Consider the following 25,341-nt stretch of genomic DNA (forward strand, 5'->3'; position numbering starts at 1 on the left):
GTGCAGCTTGCAGCTTATAGCATCAGAAGACGCCTTGACTTCTAACAACAACAGCAGCAGCAGCAGCATCTTGGGAACTAGCAAGCAGCGCTGTGGGAGACGCCTGAGTTTCTCTCAGCTACAGACCTGGCAAGGTTTGGATTTCTGACTCTTCCAGTGCTGTTCTCCCCACATTTGGTGAGCTTTTGACATCTACTGTAATAGTTACTATCCTATAGGCTTATTACTGCTTTGGGATACTCCTTACTGAGGTTATTTGTGTATTTAGCCAAGTGATTTTTGATCAATAGTAAACATGTGTTGGGATCTCTTAAACTTACATGTATGTGTACTCCTTTGACATGACATTGTTATCAATGTAGTTTATTCTTAACCACCTTTACTACCCGTCCTTAGCACATTCTATTGCCTTTGTCTTTTGCTATTGCAAATTGCTAAATAAATTGATTAGATATTAAATAAATAAATTCATTAGCCCCATTCTAGCGTGTGCCCGTCCTTCTCCTTTCCCCTGCTCGTCATTAACTCGGGCAGCAGTTAAGTCCTTAAAGCTGAGAATGGAGGGAGTCACGCCGACGGACGGGTGCTAACACAAGGACTGAGGGGACCTGCTAGTGATTAAACGTCTATTTCAGTGGACTCTGTGACATGTCTCAGCACAGAGGTGGGGGAGCTGCACACAATACACAGCTGCATTCCAAGAGGCTACTTAAGTACAACTTGTAGTTGTATGACGACATACAAAGTAATTCACGTCGTCTTTTCTCCTGACAGCATACTCCCTCCCCTTGCCACCCATACATAAATAAGAACTTAAATTGCAGGCAGAAATTAAAGATGACTATGGTGGAGATAAATGGATAGAAGGGGTTATTTTAAGGCATTTTGAGAAAGAACCTGGTACACTCCCACTAAAAAAAAAAAAAAAAATGAAGCACAAACAATTCTTAAGCAGGTGCATCCTGTGCTCCTCAGTTGTGGAGTGGCCTCCCACGGTGTCCTCTGCAAATGGGCGCCGTGGTGGCCTAGCGCTCCTGTGCCCGCCATGCGATCAGGCCGAGGCCGGTACGGGGTCGCCGCCGAGGTTTTCACCAGCCCATAGGCGGGAGCAGGGCAGCCATCCCCTCCACGGCTCGCTCGTGGTCCCCACGACAACCACTGGCGCCGCCTGTCACTTCCGGTAACAGTTCCTGTGGAGGTGCCGAGTACCCTGGGGAAGCCATCACCCACCACCTCGATCTCCCCAGGGCTGACCTGGGTCACTGGTGGGCCAGCTGCTTTTTCAGGAAGTCCACTGTCCCATTCGTGGCCACAGTGCTGGAGTCCCCAGTGCGCTTGCAATCCCCTAGGCCTCCAGCAGCATGACCATCTGTGTGACCTGGCTCGGGAAGCCACCAGGAAGCAGCCTGGTGGCCAGCCTAGCAAAGCCAAGGCCGGGCCCCATCCTGAGTGGCCACCACCAGCCACCAGACTTCTGGACGTGCTAGGCTCTTTCGAGCCCTCCATCCCTACCCCATGCCACCCCATCAACTAGGCAGGCTGCGGCAAGCAGCAGCAATTCTTTTACACCAAAATGGAACTGAGAAATCCTCACCCTTTACTATCCAGGCCACAGGTGAGCCTCCTGACAGCCTGTAACCATGTGCCTTGCAAGTGGCAGAGAAATAAGCAGCCAGCAAACACAAACACAAAACAAAGTTAAAATTCTTTCTTAATATTTCATCTTTTAAATGTTTTGGCAGATCCTGTTTATGGTCCTAGATTGAGAGGCAATTGCATTAGATCCTTATCACTGGGGGAGATGGGTATTTACCAGATGTGCGTGATTACTTTTTTTTATAGAAATAGTTTAGTTTCCCTCATTAGATGTCATCACTTCAGCAAGAGTAAGTCTGCACAAGGATTAGTTTATTATAATCTCACCAACAGTCTGCTCTTGCCTTAAGGAATGCTGCTGCTAGCCCCAGGGCTGAATTTTCAACAGGCCTGGCCAGGAGTGTGGGATGGCTCCACCCGTTCTGAACCATCTCCCCCTGACTCACAGGAAGGCAGCGATACCAAAGCAGCTAGGTACTCTCGCTGTCAACCACGGTGCCATTCCAATGGACCTCTCCAGTCAGAGACCAGGGCACGTTCCTGAACCCCTGTCCTACCAGGCTATGAGCCCCAACACGTCAGGGGCTGTATTTTACTGAGCTCTGAAATCTCAGCATCCAGCACTGAGTCTGGCACACGGTAAATGTTCACTAAGTGTATGATAAAGAGGCATGGAACTTCCAGAAACTTCCTTGTGCAGAGGTGGCTGATTGTTGGTGTATGGCATGGAACACATACTAAAATGATCAGAAACTAAAAGCAAGGTTTAAAACACGCCTTAAAACCAGAGGAGAAACCGTTTCAGGAACCGAGACAGCTTGAAGCCAAGTGACAATCAAGCACAGCCCACTGGAGATGCAGAGGCCAAAGCCGTGGAAGGTGGGAGCAGTGAGGTGAGCCAAGTCCCCACAGGAAGCAGACTCCTTGGGAGAGAGCAAACAGAAGAATTCTTCTCTCCTTAATGCCCAGATAATGGCAAGCAGCTGTGCACATTTTACAGTTGGATGAGTTCTCTTTTATCATTGGATTTGTTTGTTGAAGTTGAATTGTTTACTAGATTTTGCCCACATAAAACAATACTGTATTAATTTTCAATAAAAGGGTAATTATGAAAATACCTGTCAAGATGAACTATGAAAAGAGAAAATGGTTTTACCCACGCTACACATGTAGGGGTCGTCCACCATGAGGCAGGTAGTAGAACCACTAGGATGAAAGTCTTGGTTCTTACCCTGAAGAAGTGCCCTGCACACTGGGGATCCAGCTGTGAGAGGGCGGTGTCGACCCCACTTAAAGGTGTGTGCAAGGAGAGCAGGGGCCTGGGCCCAGGAGCACAGCCTGATGACTCAATGCTTTGGAAGAAGGCCCTGGTGCGTAGGCAGCAAGGAGAGTGGCACAGGGCAGCTGGATCCCCATGTGGTAGCCCCCCGACCCAGCGTCAGCTCCGATAGGGTTCCCTTGCTGGCCCAGTTCACCAACCAAATGTCCTCCTGTGTATGGGTGCCACGGCAAGCAGTCTGAGGAACTGTGCCACTTCAGGGGTGCAGGACAACCGGCAAAGGCAATGGAAAAGAAACGCTATCTCAGCCGTAGCACCATGTTCCTAGAAACCTCCACGCCATGAGAGCCAAGTGGAGGAAGAAATGAATGCACAGGCAGAAGCACAAGAACGGTGAGGCAGAGGCCCAAGTAAACCGCTAGCCTGAACACCTGTGGAAGCCACAGGAGAGGAAATGAGGGAAGCCAGAGGCCAGGACGCTGGGACAAAGCGTGGGACTGCACGGTGCATCGGGAACATCCATCGCCACTGATCACTGTGACCACTGCTGAGACCCACCTTGCTCATACAAAAACAGTGCCTTTTGGTCCTTTGTCCTGGACCTACAACATTCTGGACTAGTTTTTTTCTCGGTTATGGCTGAATGTAACACATGTACAATAAATCATCTCTTTTGCTGCTTTAGCTGAAGAAAAAAAATAAAAGAAACAGGGCCGGCCCGGTGGCTCAGGTGGTTAGAGCTCCATGCTCCTAACTCCGAAGGCTGCTGGTTCGATTCCCACATGGGCCAGTGGGCTCTCAACCACAAGGCTGCCAGTTCGATTCCTCGAGTCCCGCAAGGGATGGTGGGCTCTGCCCCCTGCAACTAAGATTGAACACGGCACCTTAAGCTGAGCTACCTCCCGGATGGCTCAGATGGTTGGAGCACGGGCTCTCAACCACAAGGTTGCCAGTTCAATTCCTTGACTCCCTCAAGGGATGGTGGGCAGCGCCCCCTGCAACTAAGATTGAACACGGCACCTTGAGCTGAGCTGCCGCTGAGCTCCCGGATGGCTCAGATGGTTGGAGCGCATCCTCTCAACCACAAGGTTGCTGGTTCGACTCCCGCAAGGGATGGTGGGCTGTGCCCCCTGCAACTAGAAACGGCAACTGGACCTGGAGCTGAGCTGCACCCTCCACAACTAAGATTGAAAGGACAACAACTTGACTTGGAAAAAAGCCCTGGAAGTACACACTGTTCCCCAATAAAGTCCTGTTCCCTTCCCCAATTAAAAAAAAAAAAAAAAAAAAGTAAAAGAAACAGCCAGAGAGATAAAAGATGAACCAAAAATAGCACTGTTCCACAAACAAGAATTCAAAAATAAAGATGAAAACAACAAGTGTTGGTGATGATGTGGAGAAATTGGAACCCTGGGTGGGAGTATAAAATGACACAGCTGTTATGGAAAACAGTACGGAGGTTCCTCAAAAAAATTAGACATAGAACTACCAAGTGACCCAGCCATTCCACTTCTGGGTACTTATCCAAAAGCATTCAAAGCAAGAGCTCAAAGAGATATCTGTATGCTCATATTCACTGCAGCATTATTCATAACAGCCAAGACGTGGATGCAACCCAAATGTCCATCGCAAGATGAATGGATTAAAAAACTGTGATATATATATATATATCATAAAATATTATGCAGCCTTAAAAAAGAAGGAAATCCTGTCCTATGCTACAACATGGATGAACCTCAAGGACATTCGCTAAGTGAAACGAGCCAGTCACAAAAGGACAAATACTGCATAATTCTACTCATTCAAGGTATCTAAAATATACCAAATCACAGAAACAAAGTAGAATAGTGGTTGCCAAGGGCGGGGCAGGGAGGACACCAGTGTTTACTGGACACAGAGCGTCAGCTTTGTAAAATGAGAAGGTTCTGGAGATCTGTTGCACAACAAAGTGAACGTACTTAACATTCTGAATTATACATTTCAAATGTGTAAGATGGTACCCTTAATGTTTATGTGTTTATTACCACAGTTAAACATGAAAAATAAACAAAAAAATAGTGAATCAAAATAAATGTGGCAGCGAGTGACCGTTCTGATGAAGGCTAAAGCACCAAATTCAGTAACTGGGAGGTGACCAGCGGCCCGGGTACTGAATGCCTGTAGGGTGCCAGAACAGGAGCCAGACTGAAGGCAGAGTGGGAAAGGAAGAGAACAAGCACCTGGGGATCACTTCTCCAGCTGTTTGGCCTAAAAGAAAGTGAAAATCAAGATGGAAACAAGATTTTAATAACAATAGAATTGTGAGGAAAAGGGGCTAATGAATTTTAGTCCCTTCACTTCTTTCTGTCCTAGTGCTCCTTACTTATCAGTACCAGCTGCGGTGACCAGCAACAGAGGGATGTAATGAAGCTAGCACACTGCAAGGACACAATCAACACCATCACTAAGATTAGAGATGAGGGTACCACGGCTTCCATTTGGAGGCTGAGTCCTCTGAGGTAAAACAGCTACAACTGGGGTTGGGAATGAAGGAATGCAGAAATAGGCCCAAGAGGCTGGTCAATCAGGAACAGGGAAGGAGAAAGAGTCAGAACACAGGCCTCCACCAGGAAGGCTCTTCTTGTGGGACTGGACAAGACTGCCTCTCACCGCCCTAACCCTAGCCCTGCCCCAGGCCTGGAAACGCTGCTAGATGGGCATTCCTCCAGACGCAGAGGGCAGAGGGAAGGGGGTCCTTGCAGGAGGTTTCCCATTTCAGTGAGGCCAGGAAGGTGGATGGGAAATCCTCCTTCAGGAGGTTGAGAATGCTGGGGAATTTGATAAAGACACACCTGCGTGTAAACGCTACAGGTGCACTACTAAGTCGGGGGGAGGGGAACAGAAGTGAAGGGGGAGGAAGCCAACCCAACTGGGAAAAATTACGGGAAAAGAATTCCGGGCTTTGTTGGAGGCTGTAGCTTGGGGATAACAATGAGGAAATGCACAGCATCACACACTGAGGTCATTTCCTTCTCAAATGACCAGGAGCCCAAGGCAGTGGAAAGGTTCCACTGCTCTGAAACACATTGACAGTGAGCTCTAAGGTGAGTAAGTCTGGGTGAGGGTCAGAGTTATTATCTATAAAGGTGCCTCTTGGATGCTGTCACACAAGAAAAATCATTCACTGATATTTTAAAAAGATTTTCTGCGCCATTAACCTACAGATGTTTTCTTCAGTTTCTCCCGTTCAAAGAACCACCTATCATCGTTCCATATTTGTATGCAAGCTTGCTCTGGCTCTTTCTAAATTGAAACTGACTTGGCAACTTCTCCCAACCACCCCAACAAATCTTCTGTTTCTTTTTACTCTCATTCTTTTTAGAAGACAAAAACTAGTAATGAAAGTAGAAGTGACAGAAATTCCTCCAACAATTCATTCACTGCCATACAAATGTTAATTAAGCACCAAACATATAAACAATTGGATTAGACAATGCAAAAGATTCTCAAGAAGATTAAAATGTTTGCCAGAGTGCTTTCCCATTTTCCCATGTAAAGTATTGAGTTTGTTCATCCATTCTGGATCTTTCTCTGCATCTTTTCCACCAGATTTTACTTTCTCAGAGACTCTTCTAGGAAATTAGCTCTCATCCCTCCAGTTCAGGTGTCTAAACTACTCTGGTTAAGACTTCTTCACCCTAAATAAAAGCACCTTGGAGAATCTGATTTAATGTCTTCCTTCAAGAGGTTTCTGATAAACTGAGTTTTAAAATAGCCTTTGTTCATTTGTAATTAAAAATGTGACACACTTACAAAAGGTGACATATTAAATTAGGAGATAAATGCAGCACTTAGCTCCCCCTCCCCCCAAGATAAGACTGTAAGGACTATGAATGGAAGAGCACCACATTTAGATTCAAAAATAGAAAGTGAAAAGATAAACAGAGTTCAATCTCATGGTGAGCAACATCCGGTGCACAAGTATGGAGGGAGAGGAGGATTATGTCCAGTGTGAGAGGACCACAGAAAAGCTGAAACAGGACGTTAAATGAAATAATCATCCAAACTATTAATATTTAATACTCACAATATTCTGTAATTTAGGAAAGTCGTACTGTATTTTAGATGTACTTGTTAACTTCAATTGGGTCAAGACTATTGACAGCAGTTGCTATTTCCATTTCTATTGTTAACAGCCCTGGATTTCCCTTGGGGAACCAGTTTAGATGAAGTTAATGTCTCACCCCTTGGAAGTTCTGGGAAAGACTGTTTTCTGCCTGTTTTGCAGAGAGGTTAAAATGCCTGCTAGAACTGCTGACAGCACCTTGCTTCTATGAGGGAAGGGTCTGCCCGAATGAAGCGAGAGCCCAGGAGTTGGGAGAGCCAATAGACGCCATTTTTGTTTGTTTAAGCCACTTTGAGTTCAGTTTCATTCACGTGAGACAGAAGTCTCAACTACTACAGTGCTATCAATATTGTGAATTATGCTTATAAATAAAAAGGCCCTTGTCAACACTGTAATACAGAATAACTAAACAGAAGTCAGGAGTAGGTTCTAACATGGACCCTATTCTCTCACCAACTCCGCTGAGTGACTGTTATCTAATCACATTCTCTTTCACCTACAAAATAAGCCTTCTCTGAAACAGGGAGAAGGATGTTGAAGGGACCTGAAACAAAACAAAGGCAATAGAACATGCTCAGAACTCAGACCGAAGGGCCTGCCTGTACTGTGTGTGTGTGTGTGTGTGTGTGTGTGTGTGTGTGTGTGTGTCTTGCTCTTACCCCCAAAACACAGGCTGTCACTGCAGGAACATTCTAGAAGGCCACTACTGTGCTGCAGATTATAGCAGTAAAAATGGGAATACAGAAGACAAGCAGAATTTGTAACAGGTGTCCAGTCCCCACTGCTAGGCAGCAACAAAAAGGAACTTCACTTAAATACGATTTTCTTTCCTCTGCTCTTGCACAAGTCAATTATAAAGTTTCAGAGGAGCCGGAACTTGAAGTCAGACAGAGTCCCCTTAGACATATGACCCAAGGAATCCAAATTCCTTTTAAATCATAAAACTCCAATAAAATACACTTTGGTATATTCAAAACTGAGCAGGAACCATAAAATTAATGCAAATTAATGAGAGGTTTTCTGCTGTAAATCCCTTAAGGCAGAGATTAGATAGCTCTGTTCATTCTGACCCTGGCATGGAAGTATCGGTCCTTGAGTGGTGCCAGGAGGGCCGAAGATCACTGCCCTCTCCTGAAACACTCCCTTTTAGCAGTTTGCACACTGTAGCTCACACAGGAAGAGCTCAGTGTGGTCCCCGGGCGAGGGTTCCATGCACATTCACGAAGGATTCCCATTTTGAAAAAGTTACACTATCCCCCATTAAAAAAAAGGCAAAGGATCTATAAAGGAATTAACAGAAAAATAAATGCAAACATCCAAATACAACCTGTGAAAAGAGAGTTTTCATGTTTTAAAATTAAAAGAATGAGAAACAAGTTTTCTACCTTCTCATCTGGCAGACATGTAAGTTGATGAAGAACAAGTGAATGGGCACTCTCAATCTTACAGCTTGTTTAAAAGAGCAATTGGCAGCGTCTATCAAAATTTTAATCAATTACAGCCCTGGCACTTTACTCTTGTTCACAAAAGCAAGTCTCTAAGTAACTCAAACGATTCAGAAAAAAATGTATATGCATGTTATGTGTGTATGTATATGAGTGTGTATAAATATACATACATGGGGTGGGGAGAAGAGAGGAAAGTAAATGAGGCAAAATGTAAGCTACTAGTGAATGTGGATAAAGAGTATATGGGTTATTCTTGCACTTGTCTTGCAATTGCTCTGTAAGTTTGAAGTCATATCAAAATATCAAAAATCAAATTTAAAATTTCAAAAGAAGGCAGCGATTTGAGTCTTAAAATGGAAATTCTCTAAGGCATGATGATAAATGAAAAGGGCAAATGCCTGAACAATTTATGTAGTATAACTCCATTTCAGAGAGCATAAATACACAGAAGAAGATCTGAAATGACACGTTAAACTATTAATGTTCCCTCCGGGGAAGGAAATTATATTCTGAGGGGAAGAGGTAATGGTAAACTTTCCTATTTCAGTTAATGTACTTCTAAATTACTTGCGTAAAGATTCGCAGAATTTATGGATTACTTGCACTAAAGACAGAGAGGTATGTTAGCATTTCTGTCATTGTAACATCAATAAAATATACAGTTGACCTTTGAACAATGAGGTGGTTTGGGGCACCAATCCCTGCGCAGTCAAAAATCTACATCTAACTTTTGACTCCCTAAAGACTTAACTACTAACAGCCAGTTGGCCAGAAGCCTTATCAATAACATACTTGTAAAGTTAACACATGTTGTATGTTATGTATGTATTAGTGTATTCTTACAGTCCAGTAAGCTAGAGAAAAGGAAATGTTAAGAATCATAAAAGAGAAAACACGTTACAGTACTGTATAGATACTGTAAGTTACGTCAGCTGTTCACAAGTTGAATCGTCTCTCAGTTCCTACATCAATATTGTCTTATATGATACAACACTGTAGATGTTACATGTGTTACTAACACTAGACATCAAAAATAAAATGAATGTGAAAAAGAAACTCGTATTTATAAGTATTGTGATTCATGCATTGATAACAAAGCAGCAGCAATAAGATCGTTTTATGGCAGCGTAATGTAATCGATATGATTAAATTTCCAGTTTACTTATTGGAAAAAATCCATATGTAAGTGGACCCGCACAGTTCAAACCTGTGTTGTTCAGAGGTCAACTATATTTATTTATGAGGAAAAACTCAATGTCTACAGCTGTGGTTCTCACCTAATGGATACACCCAGACACAGGTCCCTTGTGGGAATGTGGGTGTGCAGACAGGAACCAGGGACACTGATTTGTCACGATGCCTGAAGCCACCACTAGCATCTTAAGGGCAGGACCAGGAATGCTAAACCAGGAAGTGTCCAAGCCCAAATGCCACAGGCTCCCTCTGCTGAGAAACAGACACTAAGTCTCCAACGGCAGGTTTATATGATGTGTTCATACACTACATAGCCACAAAGTCTTTTAGGAGAATGAAACAGAGCTATTTCTGTGACTATGAAAATATATCCAAGATGTATCCATAAAATAAAAAACAAAAAACAAACAAAATAAAAAGCTAAGTTGAACCACACAACAAGTATGAGCCCATTGATACATTTAAAAGACGTGCATGTATATCCAATTTCTGGAAGGAAAAAGCTGTTAGTAGTGGTTATCTCTGGAGAGTAGGAGGAAGTGGAGCTTGTAGAAATGGGAGTTACTTTTCTTTTTTCTTTGAGATGTTTTAAACATTTTCTAATATTTTCCTGTTATTTAATTATTAAAATATTTATTAAAAACAATACAAATGCCTGGAGACAATTTTTAATCAAGATATGCTAAGGCTAAACAATCTCATGAGAGAACAGGAACTAAATGTACCTAACTCTAAGAATCTAAAATATCCTAGGACAAAAATGTAACTGTACTTGGTCTATGAAGCCACTTAACACAACACAGGATGGTAGCTGTTGAACTTCAGTGAACCTCAGAGCCACTGGGTAGGACTGTTACACAGTCTGCCAGGCCCACTGAGACTGCAGGTCAGGAGGTGTGAGTGGGGCCTGCGGTTGTATATGTCCCCAGATGCCGCTGATGCTGTTGGCTTGGGTACCACACTTTGAGAACCATAGGTAGGGGGTTAAAAAAAAAAAAGTGGAAATGAAAAGTAAAAACGAATCAATCACTCACAAGGGTTCTGAAATGGGCTCAGTGGGTGAACAGCATGCCAAGTCCTAATAGTCCTTGAACAGATCATGAAGCCCTGGAACTGTGTGTGTGTGTGTGTGTGTGTGTGTGTCGGGGAGGGGGGGGGATCTCCCCGAGGGAGCACAGCACAGAGCTCAGCAGTCAGGCATGGACTCCAGAGCCTACATGGGTCCTCCTGCTGGGACTTACGATGGCCAAGAGCTGGCTGGTTCTTCAGATTTAATTCACTTTTACATAAAATAGGAGGTCCGATTACACAAGGCAAGCTGATACCTTAGTGAAAACTGTTTTAAATGCTCTGGAAAGGTTTTAAAGTTAAAAAGTAGTTGTCAAGTTAGACAGAAGTGGGAAATGGAAAGAATGAAAAATTCGAGGACTGTGCACTTAGATGTGTAAGTGTCCACTTTAAAGAAACACAAACTGGAATTAGTAGATGATGCTTTATGGTTGTGCTTCAAACAAAATGAACTCCAATCAGATCCATACTCCAAAAAAAGGAGGCTGGGCTTTTCAAAAAAGTGGCGAATGAAATACCCCCTTTAAAGGTCCTGGCTCTACATCAATGATTGGCACATAACTGCACATTTCAGTTTTGAAATAAACGCCCTGGGGGTGACCAAGTCTTTAGGGGACTGCTGCCGCCAGACAAGAGCATTTTCTCCAGGGGGCTTGCTGCCTGAAACTGCACTAGAATCTGGAGCACACCCAGGTGCTAGGCCTGCTGAGCTCACCTCCAGGGAGGAACGAGGAACAGTTTACTCTGGGCAATGGCATCATTCAGCCCGAGGCTACCTAGTGAACGCTTAGGAAGCAGGTGGACAGAGGCTATCCATTTGCTTTCTTCAAAGGTTTACTCCACTTGGGTTCACTTTTAGAGTCTGTGATCTTTCTATGTGTAAGGAGGTTTGTTCCTTATTGAGATAATACATGTGGAAGCCTCTAACACAGGGCTTGATATACAGGAGGTGCCAACAAATGTCTGTTGGTTTCAAATTTCAATCTTTTTTGATCAAATCCTCACATACATACGCATTACATAGCCTGGCTTCAAATGTCCTCTCTTCTCAAGGAGACATGTCCTGCTGCGGCCATGCTGAACACCACGCCCTCTGGGCACTGGTCTCCTGGCTTCCTAACCTTCTTTGGGGTGAAATTCTAATTTCAGCACCTAACTAATAAATGGGCCTCTTCCTAGACGAGGCTGCTCATCTGACACTTTAGCTTCCCTGGTCATCACAAACAAGGCAGACAGATCATCTGTTTTCAATTCTTACTGAGAGGAATTTATACTCCAGCTCCTTCCTCAGAAGGAACCACATTTTCCTGAACAATTTCTCCTGAGACCTTTGTTCGATTGAATGGCTCATGGGATGGGAAGCAGGTGGTCACCTGTAGTGTGTTAAGGTCATTTCCTGAGTCATTTTCCTCCCCAATCTGCTGGCTTTGACTTAGGATCCAGCAGCCAACCCCATAGGATAACACCGGTAAGGTTTGGGCCTTATTTTCAAAAAGTTTGTTAATAGTATTTTCTCAAATGTTACGCTTGTTGAATGATCAACTATAGATTTGAACTCACGAGAGAAGAAAGTAAGATAATCCAGTTTTTAAAAGCGATCGTTTCTTTCATAGGATTAATTCATTAGGCAATTAAAAGAGCAAGAAAACATCATCAACTTATTAATAAAGAACAGACATAAGACTGCTGTATTGCCTAAATTTTAAATTTTCTCCTATTTCTCAGTGAAGCAATATATTCATCTTTTACATCTTTTTTTCATAATAAAACAGTTAAAAACTAAACACACATATGGTTATTCTATAAAAGTAATAATGTGTGTTAAAATTCTCCAGAAACATTTACTTTTTTGATTAACAGATATTTAAATATCTGTTGTGTTTGGTGGCAAAAATATCCCTCACACACGATTAATGTTTTGAAGAGGAGATGGTTCATTTTCCAATGATGCCATTTAGTATCTGCTTCGATTAGTTTCAGAAAATGAATTAGTTTTCTTACGTACCTCTAAAATTAATATAGAAAGTAAAAACAAACAACTGCTTTAAAAATGTCCTAGTGTGGACCACCAGCCTAACACGGTTTCAGTACTGAATGTCTTCATTCAGGAAAGATACACCTGAGAGGAGTAAGAGGTTTTCTGGAATGTTTCCATGCTTCTGGCCCATATACCTCATCATTCAATAGCACGCCCCCTTCACCCCACCCCACCGTTTAGTGTGACCCAGTGATGGGGCTACAAAGACTCATTACCATCCTTGCCTTTAGAAAGCACTGGAATCACTCCTTCCACAAACATTTGCAGAGTACCTACTATGCGCAGGCACCCCTCTGGAAACAGTAAGATTCAGCCTTGTTGAAACAAACCCATCATCCTTGGAGCTTGCATTCCAGTCGAGGGAACAACAAAAGCATCTTTCTGCAAAGGGAAAGGATGAGGGAAGCAGAGGCACAAAGCATTTGGTAGGTGGCCAGTCACCTAAGACACCACTTCCTAACGCCATCACATTTCTTTAAACTGCAGGCTCCTGTGGATGGAGGTGCTGGTTCTTTTCCTTCTTAATCTCTCTGTAAGCCTGATGTGGATCATTACCTAGGGGATGTCATTCACCACGGTCCTGAACACGTTCCCAGTGGCTGCTATGCTTTCCTCTCATCTAAGTGGACAGTATACGGGACTCAAGGCCAGCAGAGAAAGGCAGTCCCGGGGGCCTTAGAAATACAGGCTTATTCTACTCCCCATCTACCTAACTCCATAGCACAAGATAAAATACGATTTTATGCTTGCACGTCCCTTGTGGTTTTAACCAAAGCCACACTGTGGACATTAAAAAAATTTTTTGAAATGGGAAGAGTAATAAAAAAAGGAAGTCACTTATTTAAATGGAAGTCATTACCCTCCTTAAATACAAAACTGAAGGCATAAGTGTGATAAAAGAATGCAGAAACTTACTTAAGTGTCAAAAAGGTTTTGAAAATCGTGCACCTCACCCCCTAAAAAGGTAGGTACATTCCAGTACTTTTGTAGACAAAGTGGAACCACAGATGTGCTGAAGCCTTTTGTGTCCCCTTGCCCACCCGCCTTACTGCCCCAGGGTTATGACTTCCTAGAGCAGAGGTTAGCAAACTTCTTCCTGAAGAGCCAGACTGTCAATTTTTCCAGCTCTGCAGGCTATAGTTTCTGTCACAATGACTCAACTCTGTCCTTGTAGCTGGAAAGCAGCCACAGTCCCTAAGTGAATGAATGGCCATGGCTGTGTTCCAATAAAACCTGATTTATGAACATAGAAATATGAATTTCTTATATTTTCACATGTTATGAAATCTCTTGCCTTTTTTCAAACATTAGAAAACGTAAACCCGCCCTTGGCTTGCAGGCCCTACGGAACCAGATGGGGGGCTGGGTTTGGCCCACAGGCTACATAGTTTGCCCCCAAGTGGCAGTGTGGGCCCAGGCCTTGTTTGTAGCACCAGAGCCCAGCACAGGGCCTGGCTTGAAATAATCAATAAATAAGTAGGTATTTGTCTAGTGGAGGCAACAAGCAATGTTGAGAAGAAGGTGGGAGTAGTCGGTAAGAAATGTTCTGATCCCACCTCTGCTTTCAGTTCTGCGTGAACACTGGACTCGACTTCCATGTGTGCAGAACAGGGCGTGCTACTAGATTTACAGTCCCTTCTACCTGTGAACCGCTATGGTCCTTCATTTACAACAAGGTAGGAGAAAAGTGTACTCATGAGCAGGTCATCAACACAGAAAGCCAACTATGTAAAGGAGCTCACACAGGTTGAGGGTGAAATGTGTGGGGTACAGGAAGAAGAGCAGCATTTGGGTAAAGCAAGTATCCAGAAGATGGCAACTTACTGCCCAAAGGGAACCCCGTATTTCAGCTTAGGTCCCTCTGCACAGCTACAGGCCTAAGCCAGGACCTGCTGGAGGCACCACAGCCAGATGGCTAGTGTCTTAGGTGAATATTTTTCTTCAGAGGGAAACAACTCCTCCAAACAAACCACCATCATTTTATTGTTTTATGTTAGTCTAGTAAGCATTAGTTGAGGGAGACATACACAGTTAGAGACAATTACAAAACTGCAACACGGAGGGCAAGGAGACCATAAGGAAGGCAGGCTCAGAGCTGATGAGGTGAACGAGGAGAAGCAGGGTAGGCACGCTGCTCCTGGCACTGGGGAGAGGGGACAGCAGGAGTGCTGACAGGAAGGCACACTGCTCCTGGCACTGGGGACAGAGGGGCCAGCAGGGGTAATCACACTTGCGAGAGGGGCAGGTGAGGGCGAGCAGACACGCTCAGGAGCACGCCTCTAAGGGGATGGTGTGCCATGACACCGGCCACTGGGCTGCCCCTCCGGTTGGAGAATGGATGGGAGCTGTCAAAAGGCAGGAAGCAGGGAGAGCAATCCAAAAGCCATGGCAGGTAGGAAATCAGCGGGCCCATAGCGAGGGACGGCGAGTGGTGCTCACTAACAGAATCCATACAAACTGGTGGCTGGCGAGGCATGGAGCGGTGGGGGAAAGGAAGCTGCCCGTGCTAATTCCCAAGTGCACTGTCCCAGGAGATGCAAAGGCCATGACACAACCAACTAGGCTGCGGACTCCAGGAGCAGGGGTGAGAACAAAACAGAAAATACCACCCATATGGAACGGACTCCCACTCTGAAAAAGGGACAATGGGATCTGAACAGCTGACTATTTGCAGAGAAACAAACCCAAGTTCCGAAGGCTCTACTAGGTGAACCCTCCTCATCGAAAGGCATTTGTTACTTAAATGGGTTAGCAAAATAAGGATGATGACTTCTAATCAATACCGGTCACAGAAAATTCGGATGGATTCTCAACTTGAGACTCAGTATCTAAGATGTCTAAAGGCAGGTGGCTTCAGAAAGAAACTTCCTGTAAAACACACTAACCATAACCTATGTAGAGTGGGACGTGGTTTCTATCACGTGAACCTGGTGGTACCGTTGTGGGAGGCAAATTAAAGAGAGAGAGCCAGTGCTGACTTAATTGATAAATCCCAAAGGCTCCAAGAAAGGAGAAGCTGGCGAAATCTCTCTGAGCTTACAGCTGACGACCGCTGGGAACAGACTGCAGGTTCCCTGCCCCCCCGAGAGGACCGACGTGTAGGAAGGAGCACCCACAGCCCCGAGAAACCACCAGGCATGCGAAGGACCAGTCCGTGGCCATCCACGGAGACAATGCCCACGGAGCCACTCACCTGGACACTCACCTTTCCCGTTAACGGCTAACCCCGTGGCCATGGCTGCAGTCGCGGGGCCAGGCACCTGAGGCACTAGTGGGTGTATTCGGGGCCTGCTCCCCATTCTCGCTCGCTCTGCACCAGGGCCCAGTAAAGCTCCGACAGGCTTTTCGGCTGTCACTTCTGGTGCGACCGTGTCCTCCTGAGCCTGCTCCACAGGGTCCAGTTTCTCGGGGCTCTCACTCTGAAAGCCGTCCACTGCGGTCCTGCTCTTAATGGGACTCTTAGGCACAAGGATCTTTATACCTGATTTTGCAAGGTCCATATTCTTCCGGTTTGAGAGAGATGGAGCTGTGTTTTTCCTGAACTTCTGGCCGGCAGCAAATAACTGACTGTTTTTGGACTCGTGGTCTTTGCCGATCACTAGTGATTTGGGAGAGGTCTTAGAAAAGTTGCTGTTGGTGGATCTGGAAATCTGTTTCCTAGCATTGTTTGGGGAGGTCCTATTTGTTCTGGTTAATGTGCTTTCCTTCTGCTTTTCAGTGTGGTGTCTATTAAAATCATGAATATATTCCTCACAGTTCACAAGATGCTGTTCTGGTTCCCAAGTGTCGTCCTCGCTCTCATAGCCTTTCCACCGAACCAAATACTCTGTCTTCCCTTTTTTGTTTTTCCTTTTGTCAACAATCCTTTCAACCTGTTTATAAAAGAAAGTAAAAAAGTATAAATAACTTTAAAAAAATACAAGTTTAATAACAAAACATCAAAAATAATAAAAACCACAATAAATAATGAAAATGATCTTCTCTTCCCCAAGTCAAATCATCTGAAAATAGAACAGTAACAGAACATTTGGGATTTTAGCAATTTCCTTGAAATTAAGTCAAACAAAATGCTAACATGTTAGGTTCACAGTGTACAAATGTGCATTAAGTAGGGTATGTTTTTGTGATTCCAAGGGGGCTCCTGTCTTATTTTCACACTAACCCGACCACCTGAGCTGGCTTCCACGGTCATCCCCAGCCCTGTGCCTGCTCATCCTTGGGTTACCAGGAGCAGACACTCAAGCAATGGCTCGGGTGTGGTAAGTGCAGCAGGCTACGCAGGGCTGAGCGCCTCCTGAGGTGTGGAACGGGTTCACCGAGGAAACATGGCCGGTACTGGAAGCATCCTTTAGAAGCAATCGCTTAAAATTAAAAGGTCAACAGAAAATGTAATGCTTCACTGGTAATAAACTAGTCCAGAATGGTCAGGTTATCTACTTTTAAATCCGGTTTTAACTAATTTTACGCTAATATGTTTAAAGAAAGATGTTAATCTTTGAATTTGATGATTAATACGTCCCATATCAAATTTATGAATCCACACGACCTTTCCACGAAACGTTATTACTGTGACAAATTCTAATACCTTAACATCCTAAGTGTAAATGGGAAATCTATGACCCACATGAACAAAATATATTTCACATAATGCCCCTCATGTTATTGGAGAAATACTTAGAATTTGTTATCTCCCCAGTTAACTGCTTTCCCAATGGTAGCATGCACCTCCGTACCTCCTAACTAGAGGTCTACAGGCATAAAGCTCCTTAATTAAGGACACAAAGGTCTAAGCCCATCAATTATCAAGAACATCAATAAATTTCTGGCAAAGTTAAAGGTTAGGTCAGATGACATAATAGTGTATCTAGTTCCAAAAGAACAGAGGCTAATTGAGTACAACTGTAGACACGTTCGGAGAATGGGGAATATTTCGCCCCATCATTTCCCCTACACAAAACAAAACAAAACAAAACAAAACCCAAACTCTCCAATACCTCTACCTGGGACATAGAGAATTAGAGCCCTTAACTACAGAACAGCGTAAAATTAAATACACATTATTGCTCCCATTCAAAAAAGATTAAGGGTAAAGAGGGCCTTGCTGCAGCAGATGGCAGACATCATGCCTAACACATCTCCAGAGTTGTAAGTAACGTGAGATCTGCATAGTCAAGCTTTGAAAGTGACCCCCCCCGCCCCCTCCTTTACTTGTGAAGAGTTAAGTACATGGGAGAAGCATTTCAATTTAGGTAAAAGATGTGCTTTTGGAAAATTCTATGCAAATCAATTTCATGGCAGAAGTAATTTAATAAAAGTTTTAACTACAAGGGGGAAATAAATTATCTCATAAGATAAAGCTGTGTTTAATATTTATTTTCTTTCTAAATCAATTTCCATTCCAGAAACAAAGTACAGTAAACCAGAGCACCCTTTTTTCCTTTCTTCCATTTCCTTAAAACTGAAGCAGGGTCTGGTGAAGCAGCACGAGTGTCTTTCTCTTCCTTTCCTTGTCTCATTGGTTCCTCCCCTCCAGGGTGGATACCCCTGGAACCTTCCTTCACTTGCCACGCCACACACACACACACACACACACACACACACACACACACACACACACACAGACACCAGTTCCCCACCATAGCTGCTGAGCTGTTCCCTGTTGTACCCGCTCACGACCCCTAGAAGAGGTATTTATACAACAGGAAGCAACTCAAGAGCTGTGGTGGGTGCATGTGCTGTGTTTTCTGTATACTCAGTGGCCAGACTTTGTTTAGACACTGAAAAAAGGTAGTAACAGGAGACACATTAGATCAGGGGTTGGCAAACTTTACGTGAAGGGCCAAATGGGCCACGGGTCTGCCAGCCACTCAACTCTGCCACTGCAGCACGAAAGCAGCCACAGACAACACAAAAATGAGTTAGCATTGAAAAGAAAACAAAAAACCAGTTATGGACACAAAGATTAGGATTTTGTAATTTTCATGTGTCATAAAATACTATACTTCTGATTTTTTTTCAACTACTGAAAACGTTAACATCATACTTCAAGTTGACCTGCAGGTATTAGTTTGCTAACCCCTCACCAGACTGAAGCAGCAGCAGGGCATTCGGCTGCAGACGTGCTGCCCTCCTAAACCTTGTGGGAGACATGGTTTGCAAGGTGACAAGATACACAGCTGACAAGGAGACAACAAACATGTCTTTGAAGTGGCAGGTCGGTGAGAGTCACATGGGCACGAGACACAGGGTGGGAAGGTTGGGCCAACAACCACCACAGGCCTCTAACACCAACTTCAGACTAAACGCGGGACATCCCCACCCCCCATTCAAGGACCTACGTCCTTCCTCAATTCCTGGTCTGAGTGGCTGAAATAATCTCCCACAAAAAGGCAGTAACATGGATTCAACAATTTTTTTTTACTAGAATATTAAGCCTAAAATTATTTCCAGAGCACTCTTAGAGTGGTGAGGGAGAAAAACCACAAGACAGACACATAAATCTTTCTTCGGGTTTTCAGTCCCTTCCCCTTGCATTCTCCCTCTCCCCACCAACATAACTGTTTCTGTAAAACAGTAGCAATGAACTGTCCCTCTCAAAATATATATGCAGGTATCCATTTCTAGTTACAGAATTTAAGTGCAAAGAATTTTATACAAAACAAACTTTGTAGAAGTATATGAAATTGCAGATTAAGTTCTACTAAAATTTTTAAAAAACCAAGACAAAAGGAAGGAAGGAAAGGAGGGAGGGAGGGAGGGAGGGAGGCAGGAAAATCTCATCAGCATCACCTAGTAGGTACTGTTTTGCAACATTACCCACAATCACATGTAGGGTAAAATTCTGGCAAATCCAAATGAAAACAGCTTTCTTTGACTACCAGTGGCACAGTAAACAGACCAAAGTTCTTCTTGTTAGGATTCCCTTCTAAAACTCAATCTAAAAAACCAAAATGTGAAACAAGTAAAACCAGGCTTTCTTTAACATGACAAAGTCCTCCGATGGTTTGCAGAGCAGTGAAATTAATCAAAAAGGATCACTGCAAACACCTCACCTACTTTACCTACCTCAGAGCACACTCCCAGCATATCTCTAGGCCCAGGAAGGTGATGAAATGTGCTACAGGGTTGCAGAAGACAGAAAGAAAAGGATGGACAAAAGGTTCATTAACAGATTAAAAAACTCCATGGAAAAACCCAAACTGGTTAAAGAGCTCAGTAAGAGAAGGAAGAAAGACAAACTCTGCCATTGTTGCAGTTAAAACACCAAACAACCTGATAAATAAATAACCTTAGGGCAAGATGTGTAAATATATTGGTTTACAAGAAAAAGACCAAAGTTGCAACACAGTCATAGTAAAAAAGTTTGTTACATTGTATCATTATCTAAATAACTGTGTCAGCAGCCATACTGATTGCTAATACTTGCTCTGATTCCTCCCGAACAATGGGAGTAGGCTACCAGGATAACTTGGAAGCCACAAGCAAAGATGAAAGCTTTTCTCAGGTTTGGGTCTTACACCAATGGCTGGATAATTTGGAACAACCAAACATCATTATGGAAAAAAAGAGTAAATAAAAACCCTGCTTATATCAAAAAATTCTGGTGGACCTTGGGAAAGCAACAGCTCTTTAGATGAGAAAGATCCATTTTCACCAGCCATTCGAAAGTTGTGTTACCTGTTAAGAATGGGAAAAGGTGCCTTTACTAAGAACAGTTCATAACCGGAAGGAAAACAGGCAATAGTTCTATCGCAAGAAATAGAGGAACAATAAAAACATAACTATTTGATGGTACTGGAAATAAACCAAAAGCCTGAAACTGAGGAGACTGGACTTTGTAACAGGGAACCCAAATCGCTTCTGCACTCCCCTGTCTGCTGCTGGTGAAATTCATGCAGCAAGTGCAATCTTAGGGCTTCAGGGTTTCAGAGGGCAGTCAGGAGAGGACAGGGCAGCTCTAACAGGAGGAGGTCCCAGACAGCAAGGCGCGGGGTGGGGGCCAACTCCGGGACTACACCGGGCAGGGGAAAGCAACAGCTGGTATAGTGGGGGCGATCCCCAACTCTAATGCTTCACTATGAAGCATCACAGGACTCAGCACACAGTCCCAGTCGTGGCTCAGATTTAGGACAGTGGAAGGACACTACGCAAAACCAGCGGAAGGAGAAAGCACATGGGGTGCCGTCCAGGGGAACCCGACTATGAGCTGGCAAGGGTCCTCTCCCAGTGGAGACACACAGGATGTGCTTCATTCCTTTAGCAATGAGTTGTCACAACACGTGCAAAGTGCTGTCTACCAGAGAAGCGCATTAGAGACTCAGTGCCAGGATTTTTATGCGTTGCTGGTCACACAGGCACCTCCTGCCTAGCAGGTATCAAAATTCAGATTCTTGGAAGGAAAGCAGGTGTCCAGCACAAACCATACCAATGATCACTGTATCAAACTTCAAAAACCCAAGATAAGGAAAACGTACACCAACCCGAGTAGAGGACGGGAGGAGAGGACGTTACATACAGAGCCACAGCGACGGAGACCAGTAGACAAGCCACCGAAGGAAAAACTGTCCATTCAGATTTCTGTATCTAGAAAAACAATACACTGAAGAAGCAATGCTAGAGTTCCATTTCTGGGATGGTAATACAAGGAGCTCTACAGACACATTCCCCAATCAAACAACAAAGCTGGTGAAACTATTTTAAAAAACAAAAACTAAAGTCTCTGAAAATTGTCCTAAGGCCATAGAGAAATTAAGAAACATGTATTCAAGAAAATCTACTAACATGCAATAAGAACAGAGAAAGTTGGTGACGTCTGAGCCATGACCCGCTTCCTTCTTACCCCATTCTCCAGTTCAGAGTGACAAGAGCTCACTCTGGGTGGCAGAGCCAAGAATCTGAGCTCTCTCCCCTCTGCTCCCAATGAGGCTTAGTATCTCTCACCACCAGCAAAGGCAGGCCACCAGCACTACTTCTCTCCCACGCAAAGCAGAGGCGGCCAAACCCCGGGTGAGTATGACAGAGAGGTCAGAGCTCTTTCCTCCACCTGGCCCCTATTCATAATGAGGCTGGGGGAGGGGGGGGGGAGGGCAACAATACTGGGGACTCGGGCTGCTCTTGCCTCAGGTTACTCACGGGACAGGTTCCATACTGGGAGAGGCGAGCTGAGAAGACCAGAGGCTACCTACCCCTTTACCTGGCACCCAAACTGGTGGTTCAGAGATTTTTGCCTGCGGGGAACAGCAATCCATAAGAAAAGAGATCTGTTTCCCACAATAACTAACTAGGTTTGAGATAGTGTGGGGAAGCTTAAACCTAAGGATGTTCTTGAAAGTGACAGAGCAACAAGCGAAACCACAGTTCACCTAGTTCTCCAGGGAGAACCAGGGAAGGAGACAGCTAAGAAAAGCCTTCCTGGGGTAAGAACAAATCTCAAAGACTGGCCTTAAAACCTACGCCTGCCTAAATTTAACTGGATCAGACTGCTGAGCAATTTATGCACTAGGCATTGTCAAAAACAATAATTAACCAGTAATTAGTGGAGTCTAATGGGTTGGGGTAATACCAAACAAAGCCAGAAGCTTAGCGAGAACAGGGAAAGTCAGTTAAAGACAGCCCTACTCAAACCACCATCAGCCCAGGGCAATGTGCATTCACCCAAAGCTGGGCCCTGTAGGAGTCACACCAAAGGCTGTACCAAGTAAGGGAAACAGACGACTAAAATAGTCTAGCCAGAATACAAAACAAACGAAAACAAATCCTGGCGGGGGGGGGGGGGGGGAAGGTACCAGTATCCAGAGCTGCTACAACATATAACCTAAAATGTCCAGTAACAGGAACGAGTGACCCATACATAGGGGATAAAACAGGCAACAGAAACTGCTCGTGAGAGGGAGCTACCAGGTATAATAAACAAAAGACTACCAACAGTACAGAAATAAAAAGAATTATAAGACCATGAACAACTGCATGCCAATGATTTTGATAACTCAGATGAGTGAACAAATTCCAAGAAAGACAAACTACTGAACTTCATTCAAGAAAATCTGAACAGATCTACAACAAATAAAAAGATTAAATATATAATCAGAAAACTTTCCACAAAGCAAAGCATAGGACCAGATGGCTTTATGACAAAATTTTAAAGAAAAATTAACACCAACTCTTTATAAACTCTTCCAATAATTAGAAGAGACAAACCACACCTCACAACTCATTCTATGAGACCAGTAATACCTTGGTACCAAAACCACGACGTAAGAAAAGAAAGCTAGAGATTATCTTTTATGAATATAGACACAGAAATCCTCAACAAAATACTAGCAAGTTGAACTTAGTAATATATAAAAATGACCACGACCAAGGTTTTATCCTAGAAATGCAAGGTTGGTTTAACATTTGAAAAATCAATTACTATAGCACTATATCAAAAAAGGGGGGAAATCACATTATCATCTCAATAGATGCAGAAAGACCACTTGAGAAAAATACAACACCTCTTCACAATTAAAACACTCAACACACTAGGAAGAAGGAACTATTCAACCTGAAAAAGAGCATCTACAAAAAACTCACAGCTAACATCATACTCAGTGGTGAAAGATGGAATGCTCCCCCTCAGAAAGAAGACTCTCTCCACTTCTATGCAATGTTGTTAGTAAGAGTTCTATCTGGGTAATTAAGCAATAAATAAAAAGGAATCCAGATTAAAAACGAAGTAAAATTACCTCTATCTGCAGATGATACAATCAATATAGAACCATGTTAAGGAGTCCAATAAATACTATTAGAACAAACGAGTTCGGTAAAGATCACAGGCCACAAAAATCAATATACAAAAATAAACTGTATACAGTAGTATACTGTATCAATGATGAAACTAAATACAAAATTAAGAAAACAGTCCCATTTATTGTAGCATCAAAAAGAAAAAATACTTTTAACAAAAAATATTTTTTGTTAAATACACTTTTAATAAAAATAAATTTAACAAAAGAGGTCCAAGACTTACACAGAAAGTTAACTACAAATCACTGAAAGAAATTAAAGACCTAATCAAAATGGAAAGGCATGGCATAATCATTGATCAGATATAACAGTGTTAATATGGTATTTCCCAAACTGATCTAAAGATTCCATGTAATCTCTACTAAAATTCCAGGTGATTTCTTTGTAGACATTGGCATGCTAATCCTAAAATCCACAGGAAATGCAAGGGACTCAGAACATCCCTTTCAAAAGGAAGAACAATCTTAAAAAAGAATAAAGTTACAGACTCACATTTTTGGATTTCAAAACTTACTATAAAGCTACAGCAATCAAAACACTGGGGAACTGGCATAAAGACAGACGTACAGACCAACAGAATAGAAAGCCCAGAAGTAAGCGCTTGCGTAAAGGGTAAACTAATTTTCTACAAGGGTGCCAAGACCATTCAATGGGGGAAAGAAACGTTTTTTAAACAAATGATGCTGGAATTGGATATCCACATGCAAAAGAATCAAAATTCAACTAAAATGGATCAAAGATCCATATGTAAAAATTAAAACTACAAAACTCTCAGAACACCTAAGTAGATTAGGCAATGGTTTCTTAGATATGACACCAAACGCAAAAGTAACAAAAGAAAAATAAGTGGACATCAAAATTAAAAACTTTTGTGCTACAAAGATCACCACCTAGAAAGTGGTAAGACAACCCACAGAATGGGAAAATTTGCAAATTATATCTGATGAGAGACTTGTACTGAGACTACAAAAAGGCTTATAACAATAATAAAAAGGCAATACAGTTTAATCATGGCAAATGATCTGAACAGCTATTGCTCTAAAGAAGACATACAAAAGGCCAGTAAGAACGTGAAAAGGCCGTTAGCCCCGAGGGAAATGCGTATCACTGCTGCCATGGGACACCTGGTTACCCACTAAGATGGCTGCAATTAAGTGTTGGCAAGTATGTGGAGGAACTGGAACCCTCCCACGAGTAGGCTACTTGTGGGGATATAAAATGGTACAGCCACTTGGGAAACAGTCTGGCAGATCCTCCAACAGTTACATATAGCTGCCATACGACCCAACAATTTCCCTTTTAGGTATTTACTCAAGACAAAGGAAACTTCTGTCTCCACCAAAACTTGTATGTAAATGTTTATAGCAGCATTATTTACAATAGTCAAAAGGTAGAAACAACCCAAATGTCCATAAACTGATAGGTTAACAAAACATTCTACGTCCACGTGAGGGAGCATTATTCAGGTACGAAAATCATTGAAGTCCTGACACCTACAACAACATAGATGAACCAAGAAAATAAAACACTATGCTAAGTGAAAGCTGGTCATAAAAACCATGTGTGATTCCATTTCTAGGAAATGTCCAGAAGAGGCAATTTTAGAGACAGAAAGCAAATCAGTGCTTACTTAGGGCTGTGGGGGAGGGGAGGAAGAAGAGGGAAGGAAAGGCAATGGAGGTGGGGGGCATAAGCAAGTGATACCTAATGGAAAGGGGTTTCTTTTTGAGGTGATGAAAATGTTCTAAAATTGACTGTGGTGATGGATGCAACACTGTATAAACACACAGCCACTGAATTGTACAATTTAAATGGGTTAACTGTTGGG

General features: G+C 43.2%; 1 protein-coding gene across 2 annotated transcripts in view; it reads right to left on the bottom strand.

Moving 5' to 3' along the window:
- The window catches only part of CDYL (chromodomain Y like), a 187,702-nt gene that overhangs the window by 63,251 nt on the left and 99,110 nt on the right, over window positions 1-25,341 (bottom strand). Inside the window, exon 2 of one of the 2 annotated variants that reach the window (XM_088791397.1) lies at window positions 15,934-16,600. In XM_088791397.1, coding sequence (XP_088647523.1) covers window positions 15,934-16,600 — 667 coding nt within the window. Of the gene's footprint in view, window positions 1-15,921; window positions 16,601-25,341 lie in introns of both variants that reach the window. The other variant, XM_019710855.3, reaches the window with a different exon arrangement.

This window comes from Rhinolophus sinicus, chromosome 14 (assembly GCF_057876585.1).
Source record: "Rhinolophus sinicus isolate RSI-liver-muscle chromosome 14, RSI-T2T, whole genome shotgun sequence".
Taxonomy (NCBI): domain Eukaryota; kingdom Metazoa; phylum Chordata; class Mammalia; order Chiroptera; family Rhinolophidae; genus Rhinolophus; species Rhinolophus sinicus.